The 26,605-nt window shown below is 43.5% G+C and overlaps 2 protein-coding genes and 1 long non-coding RNA gene across 14 annotated transcripts in view; 2 read left to right on the forward strand and 1 right to left on the reverse strand.

Moving 5' to 3' along the window:
* The first annotated feature begins 17 nt into the window (after positions 1 to 17).
* Positions 18 to 19,134, forward strand: RSRC2 (arginine and serine rich coiled-coil 2). 10 transcript variants are annotated; one of them, XM_070066151.2, is made up of 12 exons: positions 45 to 147; positions 1,165 to 1,302; positions 4,608 to 4,764; positions 6,371 to 6,414; positions 7,202 to 7,279; positions 8,734 to 8,946; positions 10,486 to 10,689; positions 12,228 to 12,350; positions 14,885 to 14,964; positions 16,649 to 16,881; positions 17,290 to 17,379; positions 18,165 to 19,134. In XM_070066151.2, exons 5-12 carry the CDS (start codon positions 7,272 to 7,274, stop codon positions 18,342 to 18,344), a joined length of 1,131 nt encoding a protein of 376 aa, XP_069922252.1. In that variant the 5' UTR covers positions 45 to 147; positions 1,165 to 1,302; positions 4,608 to 4,764; positions 6,371 to 6,414; positions 7,202 to 7,271; the 3' UTR covers positions 18,345 to 19,134. The 10 variants fall into 10 exon arrangements, 9 of the variants coding, with proteins under 9 accessions (XP_089179191.1, XP_069922251.1, XP_017194167.1 ...); XM_089323065.1 differs by lacking the exon at positions 7,202 to 7,279 and having other exon boundaries at positions 18 to 147; positions 1,014 to 1,302; XM_070066150.2 differs by lacking the exon at positions 1,165 to 1,302 and having other exon boundaries at positions 18 to 147.
* Positions 18,963 to 22,340, reverse strand: LOC138847434 (uncharacterized). 2 transcript variants are annotated; one of them, XR_011385259.2, is made up of 3 exons: positions 22,039 to 22,340; positions 21,344 to 21,520; positions 18,963 to 20,007 (listed from the first exon to the last, which is right to left on the reverse strand). It is a non-coding gene; the product is annotated as an uncharacterized LOC138847434 (long non-coding RNA). The 2 variants fall into 2 exon arrangements; XR_011385260.2 differs by having other exon boundaries at positions 22,056 to 22,318.
* A 50-nt stretch (positions 22,341 to 22,390) lies between these two features.
* ZCCHC8 (zinc finger CCHC-type containing 8) overlaps positions 22,391 to 26,605 on the forward strand; it is a 28,576-nt gene continuing 24,361 nt past the window's right edge. Inside the window, exons 1-2 of one of the 2 annotated variants that reach the window (XM_051837773.3) lie at positions 22,391 to 22,727; positions 23,658 to 23,700. Coding sequence is in view for 1 of the 2 variants with exons in the window: in XM_070066147.2 (XP_069922248.2) it covers positions 22,526 to 22,727; positions 23,658 to 23,700 (245 nt within the window). In the remaining variant the exon portion in view is untranslated. The remainder of the gene's footprint in view (positions 22,728 to 23,657; positions 23,701 to 26,605) is intronic. The other variant, XM_070066147.2, reaches the window with a different exon arrangement.

The raw sequence follows: 26,605 nt of genomic DNA on the forward strand, positions 1-26,605 counted from the left end.
GCGGCGCACCGGGCCTCATAGCCTTTGTGCCATCCGGGTCTCTCGCACGAACGATTTAGTCTGTGGCGAAGCTTCGGAGCGGCCGGTAGTGTTGAAAAGCGGAAAGCGGAGGCGCCGCTCTAGCGGCCAGGACTCTAGGCTATGGCGGTAGGTGCCGAATCCGAATTTGAAGCCGGGGATTTCTTTCTGCACTTTTGCAGGGGGTGGACGGCTCCCGGAGCTGTTGTCCGCCTGTGTGTGTGTGTGGACAAAATGGCGCCGCTGCCGCCTTCTGCACCCGCCATCATGGCTGTTTGCTGTAGGGAGGGGGAAGTAAGGCGGTGTCGGTGGGGGTGGGGAGCCGCAGGGAGTGCCGTTTTTTCCAGAACTTTCCTCATCGCTTCTCTGGCACGGTGTCCTTTCGGCCCCTTGTACTGCCTCCGGTTTGGCTTACGCCGACCGGTGACTGATTCGAAGTTTCCCTGGGGCTCGGGCATTTGGGATCGAGGTGGAGAAGCGATGGGGCAGAGACGAGCCGAGGAGCGGCTCTGCCAAGCGTTGGGTCGGGAAGGATGTGTCTGAGAGAGAGGAGGGCAGTCTTGTCGCTGCGTTTTGTTTTGTTTTCTCGTGTGCTCAGGGTTGCATAATTTGGATTGGCGCTCGCCTCTCCAAACCTTAGTGTGTTTCCCAGCTAGGGCCCTTGGGGTGGCGTTGCCGAAAGGGGCGAGGAAACCGACTTAGAACGTTTCGGAACCACCAGTTCTGACATTGTTGGTTTCCGAAGCGACCGCTGACGGAGTCACTTTTAAGTGTTTGAGCAGCATCGTAATCAAGTCCCTTCACTGGCCTTTTTCCTTTAAATTTCGAAACCCCTCGTTGACCTGCACAAGAACTGCAGTTCATAAATAACCCATTGTGCGCAGTAACTAGCCGCCTGGCGTGGAAGCTGCCCGATTCCGACGGGACGCTGTCGTGGCCACGTTTGTAGTTCTCGTAAAAGAAAAACGTAAGCGTCTTTGCATTCCTGTTTGCAGACCAAAAAGATGCTTTCTCATTTTCGAGAATAAATAGGACTGCTGGGCCCACCGCTGTGGCTTAGAGAGTAAGGCTGTTGCTTGTGGCCTCGCTGGTTCTAGTCCGGCTACTCCACTTCCGATCCAGCTCCCTGCTAATGTGCCCCTGCAGCCACGTGGGAGACCTGGGTGAAGCTCCTGACTCCTGGCTTCCAAAATGGCCCAGATCCGGCAGATGCGGCCATTTGAGGAGTGAACCAGCGGATAGAAGACCTCTCCCGCTGCCTCTCTGTGTAACTCTGCCTTTCATGTAAATAAATCTTTTTTTTTTTTTTAAGTAGAACTACTAAAAAAGTTTATGCTTCCTTACAATCGGAATATCTGGAATTAGGAAGAATCTGATGGTTTTCTGCCCGACTTCCCCCTCCCCCACACAGACAAGAACAGTTTTTGATAAGATTTCTTAACAGTAGGTAAGCTGTTTGCTGTTTGTAGAGCTAATTGATTTCATAGTGTTTGGGACCTCTTAGAATACTTTACAAGAGTACTGTGTGTTACTTGGGTTCCAAGGTTTTAAAAGTGAGGTGAATGCAGTAAAGAGTCTGGTGCAGTAAAGAGACGTTTCCCTTGAGAAGTGGCCTAGTACCAGTGCTCGCCTGCCTTGCGCTGGTGATAGATTTGTATACTGTGTTTCAAGCGTGAAGGGGTTTTCAACAAGATGTAACTTGGAGGAAACCAGGGGAGCTTTCTGACAGAGCTGACGCTGGAGTAGAAGATGGTTTTCAAGTTAGCATTTATATGTAGGTTTCTACTAAAGTAAAAAAGATTTTTTTTTTTTCAGAGCAATATCAATATTCAGCTAATTTTACAGTTTCAAGATATCGCCATTGTGCTACTGTAAAATATCCTCAGGGAAGTTAAAAAAAATTTGCCAGGGCTAACTGGCCACCTGTCATTCCATACCTGTTTGGTAATGGGGTGGTTTTTTTTTTTTTAAATTGCTTCACAGTTGAAAATGGCTGTTTGATTAAGAACTTATTGTCACTTCTAGTTTTGATTTGATTGTTCTCTGCACAAATAAATTAGAAAGACCAGTAATTCTGTTATGCTGTTTGTTCTGCAGAAAAGTGTCATGTGCTGAGAGAGTGATGCAGTGCTTAAAGTTTTTTAAAATGCTTTTATTTTACCTACAGAGAAGAAGTCAATTCAAGCATGTGTTTCTGCAGTATAAGCTGTACAAACACTTAGCGTGTAATGGACTTGTCTGAAATACACCTTAGGGGTAACGATGGAAACAAGAATGAATTTTGCAGATCAGAGTTGTTTACCTGCCTGGTACAGCATACAGTAGGAGACACAACAAAAGATTTTGGCCAACTCAACCAGTGTTGCTAAGTCTTAGCTGTAAAATGAGAAAGTTGGGCTCTATTCTAAGGAATGAAAGCCTTTCAGCACAAAATGTTATGATTCCAGAAGTCACCCATGGAGACTGGAATGAGTACTTCCCGGTTGTAGTTGCTTCCTTCTGTTTCTCAGTGTTCTTTTTGTACCTTTCTTAGAGGCTTAACACTTAGTCTTTCACCCCAACTAAACTATAACTCATTCCTTTTTAATGTATCATTTTATTCCTGGAATCTACTAGCAGTTTGACACATTTTAACTCAGATACTGATTGAAATAGTTCAGCATTTTGTGTCATTTATTAAAAATTTTCCATATACATTGCTTGATCATTTTTTGGGCTAATCTTTCAATGGGAAAAAGATCATTGTGTGATTCTTTCTGAAGAATATGGGGTGCTCCCTGTTTATCGAATCCAGATTTTTTTTTCTGATGTCCTAAGATAGAAGTTAGTGATCTCTTCTTCTAAAGGGCCAAAGGGTAAATATTTTTGGCTTTGTAGACCACATGCTCTCTCCTTCACGTTCTTTATATGCTTGCCTTAAGAATGGGAGAACTGTTCGTGACTCAAAGGCCCTACAAAAACGGGATCATAGTTTGCCAATCCCTGTCTTAAGTCATCACATTCCCAGATGACTTGTATTTTCATATTACCTCATCAGTGTCCACCTTCCACATTTGAAACAGTTTTGGCTCCCTTTTATCAAAATCTGAATGAAGAGTTTGCAGATTCTAGTTTAGCCTTGTAGCTTTTTCTGTGACTCCAGCTTAAATCTATTTTTTTCCTTGCTGCCCCAAGATTTATTTATTTATTTGAAAGGCAGAGGTACAGAGGAAGAGAGAGATTGATTGATCTTTCATCTGATGGTTAATTCCCCAAATGGCTGCAACAGCTGGGACTGAATCAAGGAGCCAGCCTTCTGGGTCTCCCATGTGGATGGCAGGGGCCAAGCGTTTGGGCCATCTTCCACTGGTTTCCCAGGCTCATTAGTAGGAGGTGGATCACCTAAGACTTTAACCTAATACGCATGTGGGATGTTGGCGGTGCAGTCAGTGGCCCAACCCACTGTGGCACGTCGTAGCCTCCAGTATAGTGCTGTTGTCATTTGTAGTTTGGACCACATAGTTTGACAGGGTCACAGAAATCGTTTTATTGAAAAACTGATAAGTAAAATTCATTTCTTCGTCAAACATCTATTTTTGAAGGCTTGTTTTTTTTTTGAAAGGCAGATCAGGAAGAAATAGATTTTCCATTTGCTGGTTCATTCCCTGAATGCCTAGAGCAGCTGGGGTTGAAACCAAGCCAAAGCCAACAGCCTAGAACTCCATCCCAGTTTCCCCTGGTGGCAAGTAGTTGGGCCTTTCTCCCCTGCCTTCTCTGTTGTATTAGCAGGAAGCTGGATTGGAAGTAGAGGAGTTGGAATTTGAACAAACACTGCTCTAGGATATGGGCCTCCAAGTGGCAACATGACCCACTGCCATAATACCCAGCCCTCTGAAACCATTGTTTATGGATTTTTGTATTGGGTGCTTTGTTATGAGAAGGGCAGATACATTTCCTTTCTCATCTGTCCTACTGTCAACTGGAAAACAGCTGATACTGAGATGAAGATCATAATACTTGAAAATACTTTAGGGGCCAGCGCCGCGGCTCACTTGGTTAATCCTCCACCTGTGGCGCTGGCATCCCATATGGGCGCCAGGTTCTAGTCCCGGTTGTTCCTCTTCCATTCCAGCTCTCTGCTGTGGCTAGGGAGGGTAGTGGAGGATGGTCCAAGTGCTTGGGCGCCTGCACCCTTGTGGGAGACCAGGAGGAAGCATCTGGCTCCTGGATTCGATCTTTCTCTCTGTCTCTCTCGGGGTGTAACTATCTGTCAAAAAAAAAAAAAAAAGCTTTAAAGCATAAACAATGTTTCTATAGCACAGCATATGTGAGGAGAAGCAAGATTGAGTTCTCCCATATTTTCTCTTTATAATCTAGAAGTACTCTATTCTTTTAAGATCTTGTAGTATTAAGTCTTTTCAACCCTTGATCACTAGTTCAAAATATTTCTTTTTTTTTTTCCCCAAAAGTATGCTAGTTTAAGAACTTGTAGAGTCAGCTTAAATGTTTATTGGAAATACATGGAGCTCATAGATGACATTATCTCTAAGAGATGGGAAGCATTTTAAATATAATGAAAAACTCTAAATTATTTTTCTTTAAATTTACAGGCTAGTGATACAGAACGAGATGGACTAGCCCCAGAAAAGACATCCCCAGATAGAGATAAGAAAAAAGAGCAGTCAGATGTATCTGCATCTCCTAGAGCCTCAAAACACCATTATTCAAGGTCACGGTCAAGGTCAAGAGAAAGGAAACGAAAATCAGGTATGAATTCTTAGAGGTGATTAAAATTATCAGACTTTGTTCTCCATACAGACATATATTGCAAAAAATTTATTTTGTTGGTGAAGTTAATGTTCTTCCCAGTCCCAGTGGGTAGTGAAAGTATAATGATAATGAAGTTGTTTTCAATTGTGAGGAATACAGGTGTTAACTAATGCAAAAATGTATAATTGTCCAAAGGCAAAAATATGGAAAGTTAGTATTTTCAGACTATAGCTGTCCAAACTATGTATAGTCTGGACAAAAACACATTCTGAACTTTTTTTTTTTTTTTAATGGATATCTTAGATTGTTTTCACTTTTTTTTTTTCTTTTTAAGATTGATTTATTTATTTGAAAGTCAGGATTACAAAGAGAGGTAGAGGGAGGTCTTCATCTGCTGGTTCACTGCCTAGTTGGCCGCAATGGCTGGAGCTGTGCTGATCCCGCAGCCAGGAGTTTCTTCCAGGTCTCCAGTGCAGGTGCAGGGGCCCAAGGACTTGCTGGGTTGGGGAAAGGGGCAGTTTAAAGAGGTTGAATGGGAAGTAGAATAATGCTAGGTATAAAAGTGGACCTGGACTTAGTCATTTAATCCTTTGTGCCTACAAATAGTTCTTGACAAAAGTAGCTTTTACCTATATATTTGAAATTGTTTAGAATTCTCAAGAACAATTTTGAGTAGAGATTTTCTAAACTAATAACATTATTCTGACTGCATAAATGAGGGCTCTTCACAAAGTTCTTGGAAATGCATATTATGACAAAAGTAGGTATCAATTTCAATATCTTTGCATAACAGTAAATTTAGTTTTAATTCCCTTTCCCACAAACTTCCTAAATTCCTCTCTCTCTCTCTCTCTCTCTTTTTGACAGGCAGAGTGGACAGTGAGAGAGACAGAGAGAAAGGTCTTCCTTTGCCGTTGGTTCATCTTCCAATGGCTGCCACGCTGGCGCGCTGCGCTGATCCAAAGGCAGGAGCCAAGTGCTTCTCCTGGTCTCCCATGTGGGTGCAGGGCCCATGCACTGGGGCCATCCTCCACTGCACTCCCTGGCCACAGCAGAGAGCTGGCCTGGAAGAGGGGCAACCGGGACAGAATCCGGCGCCCCGACTGGGACTAGAACCCGGTGTGCCGGCGCCGCAAGGCGGAGGATTAGCCTAGTGAGCCACTGCGCCGGCCCCTAAATTCCTCTCATATAACAGATCAGATGTCATTCAGCCTATTTTATTTTTATTTTTTTTCACATTAATTAGTTTATTTACCTGTAACAACATCCTTGTAAGTTTGCTGTGGACTAGGAAACAAGATGGGCTAGTTGGAATATTTTTATTTTATAAACCACTAAGAACCTGTAACTCTTGAAAAGAAAATGTTTGTTCTTGGTTATACTCCGACTTGTTTGAATCACTTCATTTGATTAACATAGGTATAGTATTAACAGAGGAAGAATCCCACCCCTGCTGTAAAAATATAGTCATTGAAAGATAAGTAGCAAATAGAATCTAGTTAGCCACATGGACTGGAAATTTGTTATAGAGCATCTGGGATATATGTTTAAATGAGATGTCTCTGTGTCCTTGTTTATGGTGAATTTTTGTGTGCATTTACAGATAATGAAGGAAGAAAACATAGGAGCCGGAGCAGAAGCAAAGAGGTAATTAACACTTTGTAGTGAATAGGTACTTTAAAATACTTGTAAAATATCTGGTAGAAATATTTGTGTGAATATAGGACTTTGTCAAGGTAAGTACCAAAACTTAAAATTTAAAAGGTTAATTGGGTTATAAAATAAGCATGATTTGGCTTCATCATTTTTCAAGAAGATAGTTGTTTGTATGAAAAGTACCTTCAAAAACTATTAACTTTATGATATTGTGAAAATATTCACAAAAATTTCATATGAAGAATATAATTGGTTTTTTTAGGCCTGTCGCACAGAGCTTCCATTAACCTGAGGTCCCGAGTCTCCTTATGCCTGACAGCTGCTCAGGACTTTTAAATAGCAGTCATCTCTAAGTAGCAATACCCTAGATACCCGCAGGCTACTTTTTCTTTATGAAAGATAACAAGAGTTCTCTTTTCTGTAGTGCACTAGTGTGATTTCCTTAATAGTAACACTGAACTTTGAAGTAAAGGTGTGAGGGACAGCTGAAAAGGTGGCCTTGACTGCAAGACGTGAGGAAAGAGAAAGGCAGCAGCTGTATTGCAGCTCACCCTCCCGAGAAGACAAGCAGTGAGCCCTGGAAGAGCAGAAGTAAAGACAGAAGGGACAAGAAGAGTCTAACGGGGCTGGGCAGGGGACTCCTAAGACGATGTGGCCAGGGACTTCACCTCCTCCCCTAATGGAAGCTCTGTTAAATTTTTAATTTAGGAGAGTTTTTGTGAAAATGACTATTTTGTTTAGCTCACATGATAACATTTCTATAATAAATCATACTCAGCGTGCTAATGCGCGAAGAGACTGAACTGAAGACGCTGCAGACTCAGATAGCAAAATAATAAGCCTACTTCATGATAAGGTAACTATTAGTCATTCAAACTCCTATTTCCCTTAAATATATCTTAAATCAGTTAAGGGTTTTAATGTTTTATTTTTTTTTTAATTACTAGTAATGTTATGTTTGGAAAACTGGTTTGAAATAAAACTCTAAAACCTTTGGAAGTTTAACCACTTAAAGTTTTTCAGTCTGCCACTATATGGCAAAATCAAAGAAATTTTCTAAGCTCAGAGAACTGGCAATGAAACTAAGATTTAGCTGTGTCTCCAGGTCTCTTGTTTTTCTATAAAACAATAAATTACATACTGTGATCATTTTCAAATATATCATCATGCATGTTCTAAAAATGATTGGCTAAGGATTTTTGTTTGTTTGTTTTTAAGAAAAGTTAATCTTGAATAAGAAGAAATATACCGTGGCCTATTTGGGGAAACAAGTATCCAATTGTGGTGGCAAGGTGGTGACTTGGGCATCAGAAGAACATGGGGTCTAGGTCCAGCTCAACTGCTCTATAGCTTTGTGACTTTAGATCTTAGCTAATGACACATAAAGGAATTATTAGAGAAGATGAGTTTCTTCCAGATTAAATGTTAGTAATCCTCAGATGTCCAGGACGTTGCAACTTTAGACAAATCTTAATGTGGGGAAAGATGATGCTCAGCGATTCCTACTTTCCATGAGTATGAGGATGGAGACTTGATCATACTGTTAATTGTAGCTGAGTCTCTAAATGCGTACGTTGTGACAGCCTTGGTTTAATCTTTCAAAATGTGGAAAGTGTGTATTGTGTGTTGGCCCAGGGATTGACTATGTTATCCCTGGTTTGATTTCTTAAAAATTAAGAGACGGTTCCCATTTCCTACCCTAAGTACATGAAGTGTAGTGGAACTCCAAGCCTGTTTAGGAAATTACAAGATGATGAGTAATTTCTTTATAGTTTAGACAATAGGACAGAAACTGTAGACCGTCTTTTTAGAGAGGATATAGCAGGCAGTACAGCTATAAAAGGGACACTGCATTTCTGCATAATTTGAAATTGCAGAAAATGTTTAGTAAAATTATACTAGCTACCTAATTTGAAATGTTTTTTTCTGATGCATTTCTTTATTATCTCTGTTTTATTTACTTTTTAAACCTAAATTATATACTCTGTATCTAGAAATTGATATATATATATATGTGGTCTATATTCTTTTAGGCAAGGTAAACATCAGGGAGTCTGTTTAATGGTCTTTCAATATTTCAACTTTGAAAATATTTTATTTTTATTGTGGTATTTGAAAATATTTTCGGGAGGAATCTTTCGGGTGTTTATAAAGAAAAATTAGTAATTGTATTCTGCAACATTTGGGTGATGTGAACCTAGATCTTTTTTTTATTTGCCACACACTCCTAAGGTTACTAATGTTGCATCACAGCATTTTTGTCTACTGATACCCATACTAACTCTTTTTGTTGCACTATTTTCCTGAAAGAACCAACTTCTTCTTAAAACAGGCAAGAAGACATGAATCCAAAGATAAATCCTCTAAGAAACACAAGTCTGAGGAACACAATGACAAAGAACATTCTTCTGATAAAGGAAGAGAGCGACTAAATTCATCTGAAAATGGTGAGGACAGACACAAACGGAAAGAAAGGAAGTCATCCAGAGGAAGAAGTCACTCGAGATCCAGGTCCCGTGAAAGGTAAACAGTGTTGGTGCTGTGGCTTGATGCCGTCCAGCAAGCTAAGTTACATAAAGGAGCTCAGTGATTCAGCATTACCCCAAAAATGTTAATTAGGAAATGAATACTTCTTGGCTAATTTCATCTATTCCTTTTCCTGCAAATAGCTGGAGCATTTTGCTTTCTGTTTAATCCAAAGATGATTTACAAGACTGGGAAAAAGGATGGTTAACATGTTCAGTTAATGAATGGATTTCCTTTAACCTTTTGATTTATTGGTTTTACAGTGTAAAAATGTCAGGTTTTAAAATGTATTGCTGGGCCGGCGCCGTGGCTCAATAGGCTAATCCTCCACCTTGCGGCGCCGGCACACCGGGTTCTAGTCCCGGTTGGGGCGCCGGATTCTGTCCCGGTTGCCCCTCTTCCAGGCCAGCTCTCTGCTATGGCCAGGGAGTGCAGTGGAGGATGGCCCAGGTGCTTGGGCCCTGCACCCCATGGGAGACCAGGAAAAGCACCTGGATCCTGGCTCCTGCCATCGGATCAGCGCGGTGCGCCGGCTGCAGCGGCGGCCATTGGAGGGTGAACCAACGGCAAAAGGAAGACCTTTCTCTCTCTGTCTCTCTCTCTCACTGTCCACTCTGCCTGTCAAAAATAAAAAAATAAAATAAAAAAAAAATATATATATATATATAAAATGTATTGCTGTCAGTAAATAATACTTTCATGTCATGTTTTAGAATGCATATTGCTAATGTGTAGGCTTTTTTTTTTTTAATTTTGAGGAACTAAATCATGGTTCAGGTATGTGGGTATTTTTACTTTAAGAAGGCAGTGTTAAATCATTTTTATTTGAAGAATTCTGTGAGGGATATATACATGTGGTATCACATGCAGTCAAAAATTTTTCGGTAGATTCTCTAACAGGTACTAACTTAAGCTTTAAAAAATGTTTTGGCAGGATACAGACTTAACTATACAATGTGTCCTCACCCACCCACCCTTTTTTTTTTTTTTTTTTTTTTTTTAATAATTATTTTTTTTAGAGACAACGAGCTCCCATCCTCTGACTCCTCTAAATACCTGATATGACCTTCATGTGGAGGTCAAAGCCAGGAGCCAGGATCTCAGTTCAGGTCTCCTGCATGAGTGTTAGGGACCCAGTCACTTAAGCTATCACCTGTGCCTCCCAGGATCTTCATTAGCAGAAAGTTGAAGGAAGGAGTGGAACCAAGAACCAAACCCACGGATTCAAAAATAGGAGGCCAGGGTCTTAACCACCAAGCCAGTCACCCACTCCCCAGCAATCTTTAATTGGAATAAGAAGCATTGAACATTTTCCACATGTGAAATCTTCACTGTGTTCTTAAGTAAGCATCAAGAAAGAATGGAGGTCATTTTGTAAATTATAAATCCTTTGAAAACCCCAGTTGTCCTTTCTGTAAGCAGTTCAGAGTAGTTTTGTTGCTTGTCTTGGTTGCAGTACTTAAGTAACTTATGTGGTGTGGATAATTAGAAAAACACAACTATGAGTAACTACAAATTTGTGTACTTGAATTTCAGGCGCCATCGTAGTAGAAGCAGGGAACGAAAGAAGTCTCGGTCCAGGAGTAGGGAGAGGAAGAAATCAAGATCTCGAAGCAGAGACAGGAAGAAGTCACGATCCAGAAGCAGGGAAAGAAAACGGCGGATCAGATCTCGCTCACGCTCAAGATCAAGACACAGGCATAGGACTAGAAGCAGGAGTCGGACAAGGAGTAGAAGTCGGTAGGTGCTCGTCACCCTGAGTGGAATCTATGAAGTCCCCTTAGAGGCTCTGTTCATCTTCAGTCAGAATGTTAAAACTGCGCATCATAATTTTATTTGCAGACGTCAGTAAAACTGCTTTAATCATAACCTAATACAGAGCAAGTGAATTCATATGTTTTCGGGTAATCTGTAAAGAAACAACCTGAATAAACCTATTAAATTCATCTTTTTTTTCCCAACACTGGATTCATTTTATATGTGAAAAGAGCAAACATGGATTGTGTGACTCCACGTGCTCCCAAGCTTTTGCCTGTTTTAGCACATCAAACCCTCAAAACAACCATGTTGTAAGTTTTAGTGAGGTTAGATGACTTGACGAAGAAGCCAAAAATCCTAAGTGCAAGAGTCAGGTCCAGTTTCCAAACAAATCTGGATACAAAGTCCATGGGATATGCTTAGTCCACTTTAGTGCATATCCCATATCACATTTTCAAGATGAACGAACTTAATTCAAACTCTTGTGGAAGAGAAGTACAATAAAGAGCATCAGAGGATAAATTAGCTATAAATATTAAGTCCGTGTTTGGTCATATAGCTTGATTTTGTTTTTCTGTGAGAGAGAGCTCTCACCCACTAGTTCCCATACCAGTGCTGCGAAAGGGCTGCGGCTAAGGCTAGGAGCCAGGAAATCAATCCAGGTCTTCTGCAGGGCTGGCAGAAACCCAAGCACTTGAGCAATCACCTCTGCCTCCCAGAGTCTACTGTAACTGGAAGTCAGGAGTGGCGTGAACTAAAGTGTGTTGCTTCAGTGTCGGACGGGAGTCTGAACCAGCATCTCGCTGGTAGGCTGCATTTCCATTTGTTTATTTTGGGAAAAAAATTATATATATATAACAGAACCAAAACTCACAGCCAGGGACTCCAATGAGAGAGAAACCAACTGCCTGCCCCTTTGGTTCTGATCTGTAGTTGAGTAACGGAACATTCCCAAATAAGAAATTAAGTGAATCAAATGTAAATGAGGCGTTAAGTTTTTCAGTCATCTTTTGGACAGTCACAATGACATTTGTAGTTCTCGCTGTTAACTTTGATTCTGATCAGTGAATATTTTTGTGTTTAATTCTGCTAATTCTTTTGTTTTAGTTACTAATTTTGTGTTTTAGAAACACAGATTTCATTGTAAATACTAGAAACAGTTGACTGGTCAATCCCTGTTGCATGCATATTGACTTCCAAACAAAATAACTGTCTTGTGCTGATTTTGCAACATTGTGTTTACTATGCCAAAGACTGGAAACAACCCCTGTTGTTCTGTCCAGCTATAGCATAGATGATTAAATAAATTGGCAGTGCAAGCAAGAAACTTAGTATAACTGTGGAAGACGTGCAACAGGTAAAGAAGGAAGCGGTGCTACATGTTTATGTCATTTTGGTTTTTATTAAATAGTGTAAATATATAAACATGAATACATAAGCGCAACCATGATATACTTAATTTCTACTCGAAATAATTGCCCCTTGTTACAGTGAAACATGCGTAATACGGTTTTTTGCAGAGACAGAAAGAAGAGACTTGAAAAGCCGAGAAGATTTAGCAGAAGTTTAAGCCGAACTCCTAGTCCACCTCCCTTCAGAGGCAGAAACACAGCAATGGATGCGCAAGAAGCTTTAGCTAGGAGGTGTGTCTTTATTTAATTCATTATTCCTTTTTAACTTTAAATAGATGCTGAGTTATGTGGATGGAAATGAATGTTTTCAGTCAGGGTAATTTAAATAATTAAATCTGTTAGTGCTGTGGCGCTTTTCTGCTAGCAAACTGCTTCAGTAGTTTTTGAATTCTCATACGTTCATTTACGTACAACTAGGAGGGCTGAGATGTCTAAGAATAGTTCCTGTTTTTTGTTTTTCTTTCTTCATAATTAACTGATTCATTTTTCTCAAGAAATTTAGATTCCTACATCTGAGAACTTTTTTGAACCTTAAACTGGTACAGAAGCTGTTAATTTTGCCTTCAAAATGGCTTTGCCTCTACTTTTTTTCTTAAGACCAAATACCTGAAATATTAAGAATTCTGTCAATTTTTATTTTGAAGATGGCAAATAATGGTTATGCATTATAACCCAGTGTACTTGATCTTGCATGTATTACTACTGAAAACAAACCAAAAAAAAATTTTTTTTTTTTTTTTTAATTTTCTGTTGTTTCAAGGACAAGTGATTGTGGTACTTCACAGCAGGACTTTTTGAGGGAAACCTGCAACATGATTCTGAGAACTGCCTCACAGGAGGCAAGAACAGACCTCACGTGTTTTGGCAGGTTTTCTCGTACAAATTCTGAAAATTATGGTCTTTCAATCTTGGGTGTTTTTTTCCTCTTCACAAAATTGAGTTTGTATTTTTTTTTCATTACAATAATGCAGTTATCACAATGTCACCTGATGTGCTGCTGCCCTGTGAACCCAGCCTGGAAGAAACTCCAGCTGAACAGCAGCAGCAAAGGTGTGAGCTCACGCGTTCTTCACGCCATTCACCTCAGTGAATGGTGTTAATTCCAAATCTGCAGTGGCTGTTTTAATGCAACCAATAGTAGGCACTCATAGTTTCTTTCTGAAACTAAAAGCAACAGAATTCTGAAATGATTTACTTCAAACTCTGATGTAGTGTATAATGAAAGGTCCATTAAGTTCTGACAAGTGTTTCCTAAGCCAGAATGTTTGTTTTCACTTTTATATGTCTTAAGTTTTTGTTGAAATTTTATGAGTGAAATTACTAGCATGTAAAACTTTTTTTAAGATTTATTGTTATTTATTTGAAAGAGAGTTAACAGAGACAGGTAGAGTCTTCCATCTACTGTTTCACTCCCCAAATGGCCTCAACAGCTGGAGCTGAGCCCATCCATCTGAAGCCAGGAGCTTCTTCTGGGTCTCCCATGTGGGTGCAGGGGCCCATCCTCCCCTGCTTCTCCCAGGCATATTAGCCAGACTTGAACCAGCACCCATATGGTATGCCAGTGCTGCAGACCAGGGCTGTAACCCACTGTGCCACAGCGCCAGCCCAATGTAAAACATCTTTGACTTAGTGATCTCCCGTGTGAAAAGTTTCTGTGAAATCCTGTGATTTCAGAACATCAGGTTAGTTTTTTGGGTATTTTGATGAGGGAAATATTTTGCCTACTACGTATTATAGCATATAGACTTGTTGGGTTTTTTTGTTTGTTTGTTTTTAACATTGATTTAAAAGGCAGAGAGACAGAAAGATCTTTTATCCATCCACTGTATCACTTTCCCAAACGGCTGCCACAGTTAGGCCTGGGCCAGACCAAGGGCAAGAGCCAAGAGTGCATCTGAGTTTCCCACTTGGGTGGCAGGGCCCAAGCATTCAGGCTGTCTGCTACTGCTTTCCCAGGCTCATTAGCAGGGAGCTTGAACTCATGTTCATGTGGGAATCTGGGGGTACAGGCAGTGACTTAACCCGCTATGTTTTTCTGATCTGTGGCCTCCATTTTATTGTTACCCTTAAAACTTTGATTCTCAAGGATGAAATCAGATGAAGCTATATGGTCCTCCCTACACATGAGCTCAGTAAGGAATAAAATTCTAGATTTTAAAATTCCTTTGATGTAAATTACAGCAGTTTTTAAAACATGCCAGTTATTTGTCACTGTATTTTTTTATTCACAGTGACCCAGTTCTTGCCACTTTATACCACATTAGAAGGGGAATGGTGGCATTTTAACTTAAGATTGGTAAATCAAGTTATGAAAGAAAAGGTATTTAATTTCAGGAACTGATTATAAACATAGTATTACTTATTCTATAGGAAGCGATGGTGATGAGTATTTCTGCACACATATTTGTTATTAAATTTAATGTGAAATAGGATTTATTTGTTTGGGGATTAAATACTGTGTTTGGTTACCAGTTCCTTTGCTGGTGATAAATTTCTTCAGTGGCTAAAAAGTACATTCCTATCTTCCCCTATTCAATAGATTATGGAGAATGGTGGAGTTTTAAACTGTTAACCACTTTCTTTGACTACTATATATAAAAATTATTTTTTTAATTCATTCAAAAATGCTTAAGTCTAGTAATTAACTTTTTTTCTCTATCAGTTGGAGGAAGGGGTGTTAAGCTAACTTTAAATCATAATGTATTTTGTCTCTAGTTAAAGATATATGTATTTTATTTTAAATTTATTTAATTTGTCTTTGACAGGTTGGAAAGGGCAAAGAAATTACAAGAACAGCGAGAAAAGGAAATGGTTGAAAAACAAAAACAACAGGAAATGGCTGCAGGTATTTTTTTCTTTTTTATAGAATTGTAGTTATGTTTATGGAAATTTTTGAAAGTACACAAAGGTAACAGGAAGAAAGTCACTTGTGGTAGCTACTGACAGTCAATACACTAAGGAATTTCAGTGTTTTCTACCTCATTCTTTTTTGACAGGCAGAGTGGACAGTGAGAGAGAGAGAGACAGAGAGAAAGGTCTTCCTTTGCCGTTGGTTCACCCTCCAATGGCCGCCGCGGCCGGCGCGCTGCGGACGGCGCACCGCGCTGATCCGATGGCAGGAGCCAGGAGCCAGGTGCTTTTCCTGGTCTCCCATGGGGTGCAGGGCCCAAGCACCTGGGCCATCCTCCACTGCACTCCCTGGCCATAGCAGAGGGCTGGCCTGGAAGAGGGGCAACCGGGACAGAATCCGGCGCCCCGACCGGGACTAGAACCCGGTGTGCCGGCGCCGCTAGGCGGAGGATTAGCCTAGTGAGCCGCGGTGCCGGCCACCTCATTCTTTATGCGATGGTATTGTTCATTACATCCATGCAGATACTGAGTAATAACTTGGTTGTCTCTGCAAATGTCTTCTGCTTATGCAGGTTTTTAAAGAAGAAGTTGATCAGAAATATGCATTGTCTTTCCTGATTTATCTATTTATTCATCTGCAAAGCAGAATGACAGGAAGAAGAGAGTTATGTTCTATACTCTGGTTTACTTCCTAAATTCGCACAACATCCAGTGCTGTGCCTGGCCAGAGCCCAAGCACTTGAGCCCTCTGAAGCAGGGAAGCTGAGATTCAAACTTGACACTCGAGTATGAGATCCCGGCCTTTTTTTTTTTTTTTTTTTTTTTTTTTAAGGATTTGTTTGTTTACTTGAAAGTTGCACAGAAAAAGAGGCAGAGAGAGAAAGGTCTTCCATCTGCTGGTTTACTCTTAAAAACTGCTGGGTCAGACTCCCTCCACCCTAGTGGTACCCATTTGAATATTCCAAAATTTAACAAAACTGCAATTCTGTTTTTAGTAAGAGCACATAATTATAAAAGTACTTTGAGAATTTGATTCCTTATAATATCTGTAACTTCTAAGTTTTTTATGGTCATGTTCTGAATGGACAAAAACATGTAATCAGTCATTCTATGTAGAGGTAACCAACTCCACTACAGTGGAATAACTACTTGGCCTTACTCTCTTTTATATGCGCATTAACATGAAATATTAGGATTTCATAGTATGTAGATGAGATACATTTCATAGTTTATAAAGAACCCTAGGGAGATGAGACCATTATTGTATTACAGCTGTGAGCACCATAGTTTATTGGTTCTGTGATCATACCTTCTCTTCATCCTTGGAGAAGTAGATGAGGTTTGAGAATATATTAGTATTCATGTGCAGACATATGTCTGGTGGTGAACGCATTTAGTGTTTGCTAAAGTGCTAATACTTTACAAAAACTAATATTTGATTATTTTCTTGTACCAGAAGATCTCAAAAATTCATGGAAAATGGGTCATGAATAAACTGTACATGAATCAGCCAAAACGCCAAAATTTAGCCTTTTAATTGTTAAAGGAACTTTTTGAAGTACCTTCATTTGGGGAAAATAATTCTGCCTATTTGCAGATTAGAGGGTTTCTATATGTGAATAACATGTTAATGTACATTAGAAGGTCTGTTTTCAAGTCCATGCTTTTGTCCTCCTCAGCCGCTGCCGCTACTGGAGGTTCTGTTCTTAATGTTGCCGCCCTGTTGGCGTCAGGAACGCAGGTAACTCCTCAGATAGCTATGGCAGCTCAAATGGCAGCCCTGCAGGCTAAAGCGCTGGCCGAGACCGGGATAGCTGTTCCCAGCTACTATAACCCAGCTGCTGTGAATCCCATGAAATTTGCCGAACAAGAGAAAAAAAGGAAAATGCTTTGGCAAGGCAAGAAAGAAGGGGTAAGTTCTTCTATTCCATGTTTTATCATTCTGATTAGCAATTGCATAGAAAGACAAGTGTGAATTGAGAAAGATTAGTTTGGATTTTTCTCTGAAAACCTCCTGGAGTAGTGTAATATGCCGTAGTTATTCCATACTGGAATAAGGCATGCATGATCTCAGTGAGGCTTTCCATGAAAACTAGTATCGCCATGATGGGAAAAGAGGCTGCTTAGATGAGGCATTTTTACCAAAAAAAAGTGAGATGCTTGTTTGCTTCATTAATCCATAATGCATAATCTTAGTAAACTCTGTTGCTAGACTGCCATAAGTGGTATTGTTTCTTTTATTTGAAATATTGAGAAAATTGGTATTTGGACAAAAAATACTTAAATTTTATAAGTTGTAAAATTTAGTATTTCTTCACAGGATAGATCCCAGTCTGCTGAAATATGGGAAAAATTGAATTTTGGAAACAAGGACCAAAATGTCAAATTTAGGAAATTAATGGGTATTAAGGTGAGTTACACTTTGTATTAAAATTTATACTGTTTTCACAGTAACCGTTTTCAGTGTCAAAACATTCTAGTAGTAAGTCTGCGTGGATACTTTGTCGTGCTTTATATTCTCCAAATTCATAACTTAAACCCTTAGTTGTCACTATTTATCCATTAAATTAGCACATTTGTTTGTTATTACTGACATTTTAGGTAAGAGTTTGTTAGGGAAAATATACTCTTATTTTCAGTGCTTAATGGGGGAAGAGCTTTTGTTTTAAGTTGTAGAGAACTGGGTTTTGAATGCAGGCACAGTGTTAACATGGAGAGGTCCACAAGTGCTGGGCAGAGGATTAGTTGTTCGCTGAGGCAGTATTTGGCTTAAGTCAAGCTGCACTAAGCTGGCTGCGAATCTGGAGCGTGCACTGGAGTCTGGACTTGCTGTTAGCCCTCCTGGCACTATTCCTCCCTCAGAAACCTGCCTATTTCCAGTGCTGGTTTCTGCTCAGATGTCACTTGAAAAAACAGCGAGCATTCCTGTTGCCAATTTGTGTGTTATTTTTCTCTGTGGGGTTTATATACTGTCCAACATACTCTTCACCACCCCACTAAAATGCAGCCTGTTGCTGTTACATCCTCTATTGCAGACCTGGAAGAACACTGTCTTGTACTTTGTAGGTGCCTGAAGAATGGAGACAGTCCTTGAGGGCAAATACCTATCAAGGGAGACTTAGGGATATTATGAAGGGAGAGAATTACATTTTGTTACCCTCTGTACTCACTTAATATTTTATGTCTAATACTTAGAGTGAAGATGAAGCTGGATGTAGCTCAGTTGATGAAGAAAGTTACAAGACTTTGAAGCAGCAAGAAGAAGTATTCCGAAATCTAGATGCTCAGTATGAAATGGCAAGGTCACAGACCCACACACAGAGAGGAATGGGCTTGGGTTTCACATCCTCAATGCGCGGAATGGATGCAGTCTGAGAAGATCACGCTTGTAAAGTTTGGGACTTCGTAGACTTCTTGTTCTGATGTCGGGTCCTTGTTCACCAAACAGCTAGCATTCTAGCTTGCATGGGTGTTGCATTGACTTTAATTTATTGAAAAATACAATTTTTTTGTAAATATCAGATCAGTGATACTGGTGTTAGTGTTGTAATCAGGTTAAACCCACTTCCATTAAACTTGACAGGACTATAGAAGGACAATATTTTTTAGTTCATGAATTCTACTTTTCAAATATATAAGAGCTTCAGGTGGGGTAAAATCTCATACATAGATTTTTCGTGTCCACTGTCTTGTGTACTTTTGTACTTAACCTTGTACAGTTATTTTCATCTCTTGAAACATGAAAGAAATGTTATGTAGGTGTGCTTTAGAAGATCTGGCCATTTGGTATAAAATCCAGCACAAGTAAGCTGGGTGGTGATGATAATAAAAATGGTTTTCTCAAAACTGGTGTTTAATTTAAGTCACCTGGAATTCTTGTTTGTTTTATGGTTTCTGTAGCATTTTGCAATTGCTATTAGAAAACACTGGTTAGAAACTTTTCTTTAAGAACAGTCAACTATGCTGTAGGTAACACCATGGTGAGCAACAATGTAAGAGGAAGGTGGGAGGAGCAAATAAGTTTATTAAAATAATACTGTTTTCCTACTATAAGGGCAGAATTGGTGTACAGTATTTGTCAAATATTCCATATGTTATTCAGGAAATAGCTTAATGCATTAAAGGGATGTAAGCACTTTTATTTTAATAAAGTGCCTTATAACAAGTCCTTTGTATTCCCTTTTCTCGTTATCCCTTTGAAGTGTTCTCTAGCATGACCTAAAACATTAGAAGATAACATTGTCACGAAAATGAGAGCAGCTTAAATCTGGGAATGAGGCGGAACTACAAGAGTTAGTTGACTTTTGTTATAACACAATAATGTTTGAGAAACATCACGATGTAACACCACACAACAAAGACTGATTAAGGATAACATTTAGGGGCTTGCGCTGTGGCACAGCAGTTAAGCCACTGACTGCAGCTCCGGCATCCCATATGGGCACTGATGTGAGTCCCAGCTGCTGCACTACCATCCAGCTCTCTGCTAATGAGCCTGGGAAGGCATCAGAAGGTGGCTCAAGTGCTTGGGCCCTCTGCTGCCCACGTGGGAGACCTGGATGAAGCTCCAGGCTTCAGCCTTGCCCAGCCCTGGCTGTTAGGCCTTTTGGGGAGTGTATAGCAGATTGAAGATTTCTCTTCCTCTGTAACTGCTTTTCAAATAAATTTTTTCAAAAAAGATACAACACCCTACTCTTTTAACAAAAATTACTGTTAGGTATGTTTTTTTGTTACACATGAAACTCAAGTAATTAAGATTTTTTTAATGTGCTTTAGTAAAGGTGTAGTTTTCTAAGATGCCATTGAGGGGCCGGCCTTATAGCACAGTGGGTTAAAGCCCGGACCTGAAGCACCAGCATCCCATATGGGCACTGGTTCTAGTCCTGGCTCTTCCACTTCTGATCCGGCTCTCTGCTGTGGCCTGGGACAGCAGTGGAAGATGGCACCAGTCCTTGGGCCCCTTCACCCGTGTAGGAAACCCAGATGCTGCTCCTGTCTCCTGGCTTTGGGTCTGTGCAGCTCCAGCTGTTGCAGCCATCTGGAGAGTTAACCAGCAGAATAAATGAAATCTTTTAAAAAAAAGATGCCATGGAGGTATGCTGTGGGGAAATTAGACACAAGAGGCAATTCAAAAATGGCGGCCTAAGGAAGTAAGGTCGGCGGTATCCAAAGTTGTCTACCACCAAAGCTGATTGCCTGCGCGGCATCAGGGGAGATGACAACTGATGACGACAGTCCAGGCATGTGGCTGGTCCTGTAGAAAATGGCCCCTGCTACCCTTGTCAGAGACCAAGAAGTGGCTCCTGGCCTTGGTCTGGCCCAGAACAGGCCTCAAATCTATTCCAGCAGTGTCTCACCAAAATGCTTCAACAATGCCTTCTAGCAGCCCAGTTACTTCACCATCAGATAACCAAAATGGAACTGCTCTTTGCCACTGGGGCTTGGCCCCACACCCGGTTTTTGTTTTTTTGTTTTTTTTTTTTTTGTTTGTTTTGACAGTGGACAGCGAGAGAGACAGACAGAAAGGTCTTCCTGGCCGGCGCCGCGGCTCACTAGGCTAATCCTCCGCCTAGCGGCGCCGGCACACCGGGTTCTAGTCCCGGTCGGGGCGCCGGATTCTGTCCCAGTTGCTCCTCTTCCAGGCCAGCCCTCTGCTGTGGCCAGGGAGTGCAGTGGAGGATGGCCCAGGTGCTTGGGCCCTGCACCCCATGGGAGACCAGGAAAAGCACCTGGCTCCTGGCTCCTGCCATCGGATCAGCGCGGTGCGCCGTCCGCAGCGCGCCGGCCGCGGCGGCCATTGGAGGGTGAACCAACGGCAAAAGGAAGACCTTTCTCTCTGTCTCTCTCTCTCACTGTCCACTCTGCCTGTCAAAAAAAAAAAAAAAAAGAAAGAAAGAAAGGTCTTCCTTTTCCGTTGGTTCACCCCGCAATGGCAGCTGCGGCTGGCGCACCGCCTGATCCGAAGCCAGGAGCCAGGTGCTTCTCCTGGTCTCCCATGGGGTGCAGGGCCCAAGCACCTGGGCCATCCTCCACTGCACTCCCGGGCCACAGCAGAGAGCTGGACAGGAAGAGGAGCGACCGGGACAGAACCCGGCGCCCCGACCAGGACTAGAAGCCGGTGTGCCGGCGCTGCAGGCAGAGGATTAGCCTAGTGAGCAGCGGCGCTGGCCACACCCATTGTTCTCTGAAATGACCGTTTATCCAACCAGCTTAAGTCCGAATGCTAAGTCAAGACCTTCTCCATTACCTGAATGCATTCCTGAATGAGATTTGTTGCTCTAGTTTTCAACATTCTCTACTTCTCCATACTTAGCTAACTTCACGACTATTGACACTTTAATTCAAGTGAACACCCTCAACTATAAAAATCTTACCAAGGGGTAGGCATTGAGGCACAGCCGATTAAGCTGCCGCTCGAGATGTCCAAGTCCTGGCCACACTTCTTCGGTCCCACTTCCTGTTCATGCGCCTGGGAAGGCTGCAGATGATGGCTCAGGTGCTGTGAGCAGCCAGGATGGAGCTCCGGGCTCCCAGCTTCAGTATGTCCAGGCCTGGATGTTAGAAGCATTTGGGAAGTGAGCAGTGGATGGGGAATCCGCCTCTCCCTTTCAGATACTTTAAACAAAGCCAACCTGCCAACAAGACTTGGGGAATTTTGCTCTGGCTCCATCCTCAGTCTATTTCCCCCTGTGGTCAGAGCTATGTGACCAAAACGTAGATGCACCGGTCACCCACACACTGCCTGTTCCAGTGGCTGCAGGGACCCCCAGTGTGGACTGAGTCGGTCCGGCTTCCGCATGGCACCGCCCCTGGGTCCCACCCAGCGCCAGCACTGCTGGCTCAGTCCTCCAGAGCGCCCGGCTCGCACAGACCGGCGGGCTTCCTTGTCACATGTCTAACTTGGGGTTCCCCTTTCAGTGTGGGAAACGGGGCTTTTGGTGGTGTTTTCGTGATTTGTAGGCTTCCTGACTGGGAATCGGGGTCACTCCGCTTCCTCAGGTTCCTGACAGGGCCCGACACACTGCAGGCGGTAAACAGTGACCGGCTGGTGGAACGACACACCCATTACCCCAGCGAGCGAGCTACTTTTACGCGAAAACGAGCCCAATACACTCCGGTCGCACGCCCGTGATCACAAACGAAGGCGGGAGGTCCTTGTCCTCTTGTGTATCGCGGACGCGAGAATCGCTGTAGGCCCTGCCTTTGGTGGCCACGCAGCCCCTGCAGCCAGGCTGTTTTAACACCTGGTCTGGTCCTGTCCGGCGGGATTCGCGTTTGCAAAACGACTAATCCCAGTACGCAGCGCGAACAATGAGTTAACAGTCGCTTAGAAACCACCCGGCCCAGCATGCAGTGCGCCCACGCAGCCCCGGAAGTGCCTTTGCGTGGGGCCGTTGCATGCCGGGACTTGTAGTCTCCCAGGGGCTGGCCCCGCCCCTTGTGCGGCCTGCGGTAGGAGAAACCGGGGCCCTGACGAGCGGTGCCGCCCCTGCGACCTTCGCCCTCCTCCGAGGTGGCTGGCTCCGCCTCCTCGCGAATCTCTCTCGCAACCCAAAATGGCGGCGGAGGTGGATTTCGGCGACCTGGAGCTCTTTGAGGCGTTTGACCACCCAGAGGAGTCGATTCCGAAGCCCGTCCACACTCGCTTCAAGGACGATGACGGGGCCGAGGAGGAGGACGAAAACGGTGTTGGCGACGCGGAGCTGCAGGCGCGGCTCCGGCAGTGCGAGGAAACCATCGAGCAGCTCCGCGCCGAGAATATCCTTCCCGCTCGCCGGGCCCTGTCCCCGCGGCGTGGGGTTCCAACGGGGCCGGGTTCCAAGTCACTTCCCGCGCCCCGCGGGCAGGCCGAGGCGCGGGCCTGGCCAGCGCGGGCCGCCTCGGGACCAGACGCCCCTCTCCGGCCCCAGCGGGCGTCGTGCGAGTGCCCCGCGGTCGGGCTGGCCCGGTCACCGCCGGGCGGCCTCGCTGTCACACTCGCGGTCGCGGTCAGCCCTGCGGTCAGGGCTGCGGGCCTGGAGGAGCCGGCCGGGCCGCGAGGCGTGGCGGACTGCGCGCTGCGGGTCGGGACGCAGCCTGGAGTTCACGCAGCTCCGAGCCGGCGTCCGCGCTGCGGGAAACGCGCCAAGCGGCTTTGCGTTTCCGCGAGTGAGGGTGAGGGCTTTGCCGGTGGCGGGGGGTTCGCTTTAAAGCCATATACAGATAATTCTGTTTCAAGCGGCTGCCCCTGCCGCCTGGAAGTGGTTGTCAGAGGCTGGTTCTCGTGCCCCGGGGCCGCTGTCCTCGACCTGCTTGCAAGCGCAGAGCCGTGGAAAGCTTGCGCCGTGGGCTCCGTGGCTTGCATCGCAGAGCCCACGTCGCCGACGCGGTGCTGCTTGCTTTCTTCCTAGCGCGGGACCCTGGCTTGGAAGTTTTTAATTGGCTGTGTAGGCTTTCCTGGAGGGCACCGCTGTGTCTGGCTCCGCCCGGTAGTCCCTTAACTTTTACTGTCCTGTCTTAGACCTGTGTCCGAAGGGGTGGACATTCCGTTTCAACGTGGACGTCCAGCGCCTAGTCCCCGCAGCAGCACGGGGGCCCAGCGTGTGTGCCGTGCGATCTCCTGTAACGTTAGCGAGAGTGTGCCAGTTGACTTTTATGGTGTGCGTGGTTTTGTTTAATGAGGACTATTATTCCTTAATAACTAATAACATCAAGAACTTAAAAGAAAATTGAACATTCTGACTCGACCGAGGTATGAGGTCTTACAGCTGTCCCATAGTTTCCCTTCTTACTTATCCTGATACTGATATTGAATCACTATTTCTTTGTATAAAAGGTACAGGATTTTTGGAGCACTTTTAGTTGTTCAGCATACTCGAGAAATCAGTAATTATCCTTCGTTCTTAATCTGGGGGGGTAAAATCGAAGTTCTGAGCGCGCTCAATTTTTTAACCGGCTGATGAGTGAAAGTATTTGTGAAACAATCCAGGACCTTTTGACTTAATGTTTAGAACTGGCGGATTGTCAGCCCCGCCCCGCCGTTCCTGTTCCTGGGAAGTTAAGGTTAGGGTTACCATGTCCCTCTCGCGGAGATGTGCTTACACAATCGAAATCTGTTCTTAGTAGAAACCGTGCACGATACAGTGTTTTAAAAGAAGCAGGTAATGCGCTTTTGAAAAAAAAGTAGACAGCAGATTTCAGCATCCCATTTCAACAGATTAAAGGCTTGTTCTGCTGATATAAATTTAGCAGATCACTAGTTAAGTAGAGATTTTATTATGTGGAATGGTACTTTACATCTTTCAGAATTTGGGGGTGCCCTGATGTAATTTATGTGTGTGTGTATATATATGTATATATATATATATATTTTTTTTTTTTTGGACAGGCAGAGTGGACAGTGAGAGAGAGAGACAGAGAGAAACTGATGTAATTTTACATGCACAATTTTGTCCCTCATACTGGTTGAAGTAACTGGCTACATTGGTTACTAAAACCTTTTATTTAAAAGTCTTCAAGAAGCCGGCGCCGTGGCTCAATAGGCTAATCCTCCACCTTGCGGCGCCGGCACACCGGGTTCTAGTCCCGGTCGGGGCGCCGGATTCTGTCCCAGTTGCCCCTCTTCCAGGCCAGCTCTCTGCTATGGCCAGGGAGTGCAGTGGAGGATGGCCCAGGTGCTTGGGCCCTGCACCCCATGGGAGACCAGGAGAAGCACCTGGATTCTGGCTCCTGCCATCGGATCAGCGCGGTGCGCCGGCTGCAGCGGCGGCCATTGGAGGGTGAACCAACGGCAAAGGAAGACCTTTCTCTCTGTCTCTCTCTCTCACTGTCCACTCTGCCTGTCAAAAAAAAATTAAAAAATAAAAAAAGTCTTCAAGAATAACTTCCTCATGGCTGACCTTTGTTCCTCTAGATGAGTGCACTTTGAATATCTTATTTTTGGTTAGATATAAAATGTGTTAAATGTAACAAGGATTCCTCATTTAAGAAGAAGCCGCCATTTTTGTTTGTTAGAGATACTCTTGGGAGCAGAGCCCGGTGCTGGCTCCAGTGGTTGGGTCCCTGCCGCTGGCATGGGAGACTCGGGCTGACTGGGAGCCAGGCTGGAGGCTTCAGCCTGTTTCAGTGTAAACTAGCAAATGGGAGATTCTCTTTCTTTCAAATAAATAAAAATAAACTTAAAAATTTAAAATAAATGAAAGATACTCTATTTTAAATACATTTCCTGATAGAGTTGATCATTTAAACATTAAGTGTTTATCTTAAAAGTTGTGGTGGCTGGATCCGCGGCTCACTAGGCTAATTCTCCACCTTGCGGCGCCAGCACACCGGGTTCTAGTCCCGGTCGGGGCACCGGATTCTGTCCCGGTTGCCCCTCTTCCAGGCCAGACTCTGCTGTGGCCAGGGACTGCAGTGGAGGATGGCCCAAGTGCCTGGGCCCTGCACCCCATGGGAGACCAGGAAAAGCACCTGGCTCCTGGCTTCAGATCAGTGCGATGTGCCAGCCGCAGCGTGCTGGCCGCGGCGGCCATTGGAGGGTGAACCAACGGCAAAAAGGAAGACCTTTCTCTCTGTCTCTCTCACTGTCCACTCTGCCTGTCAAAAAAGTTTGTGGTAATCACACCCTAATCTCCATATTGTTTGAGAGTCAGCTGCTTTCTGACATCTGTTTTAGAATCCTGGTTTGGAGATGTTTGATACACCATACCTTGCCCTCCCGGGGTCTGTTCATGTATTTATAAGGGGTTTCACTTTCCTGCATACTCAAAGTTAAATACACTCAGGTTCATTTAGAAATAAATTATTTTTTTAATAATTTTTAAAAGATTTATTTGAAAGTCACAGTTACACTGAGAGAGGAGAGGCAAAGAGAGAGAGAGAGAAGAGAGGTCTTCTGTCCGCTGGTTCACTCCCCAGATGGCCGCAACGGCTGGAACAGTGCCATTCTGAAGCCAGGAGCTTCTTCCAGGTCTCCCCCATGGGTGCAGGAGCCCAAGGATTTGGGCCATCTTCCACTACTTTCCCAGGCCATAGCAGAGAGTTGGATTGGAAGAGGAGCAGCTGGGACTAGAACCGGCACCCATATGGGATGCTGGCGCTTCAGGTCAGGGCGTTAGCCTGCTGCGCCACAGCGCCGGCCCCTAGAAATAAATTATTGTAATTGTCTGGTATATCCAGTTCCTTCCTAGTTTGTAGAAAAACTGTCCAATCAGGTAAAGAAACTTTTTTGGTTGAAAACTGAAAGATTAAATACAGTTCTTAATTTTTTTATATTTTTATTTTTAAAGATTTATTTATTTGAAAGGCAGAGTTACAGAGAGGTAGAGAGAGAGAGAGAAAGAGATCTTCCATCTGCTGGTTCACTCCCCAGGTGGCCACAGTGGCTGGAGCTACTCCAGTCCGAAGCCAGGAGCTCTTCCAGGTCTCCCATGTGGGTGCGGGGGCCCAAGGGCTTGGACCATCTTCCACTGCCTTCCCAGGCCATAGCAGAGAGCTGGATCAGAAGTGGAGAGGCAGGGACTTGAACCGGCACCCATAATGGGATGCCAGCACTGCAGGCAGCGGCTTTACCCGCTATACCACATTACCAGTCCCCTTAATTTTTTTATATGTTAAGTAAAGGATACCCTTGGGTAAGACCATTAAATGAAATCAAA

This window comes from Oryctolagus cuniculus, chromosome 21, assembly GCF_051225735.1.
Source record: "Oryctolagus cuniculus isolate XC-2025 breed Fujian yellow rabbit chromosome 21, ASM5122573v1, whole genome shotgun sequence".
NCBI lineage: Eukaryota > Metazoa > Chordata > Mammalia > Lagomorpha > Leporidae > Oryctolagus > Oryctolagus cuniculus.

What these genes read in the sequence shown, in the direction of transcription:
- RSRC2 (XM_002722741.6), top strand. An exon ending in AGATCCAGGTCCCGTGAAAG is followed by an intron (nt 8,947 to 10,485) that starts GTAAACAGTGTT and finishes CTTGAATTTCAG; the next exon opens with GCGCCATCGTAGTAGAAGCA. An exon ending in CGGACAAGGAGTAGAAGTCG is followed by an intron (nt 10,690 to 12,227) that starts GTAGGTGCTCGT and finishes GGTTTTTTGCAG; the next exon opens with AGACAGAAAGAAGAGACTTG.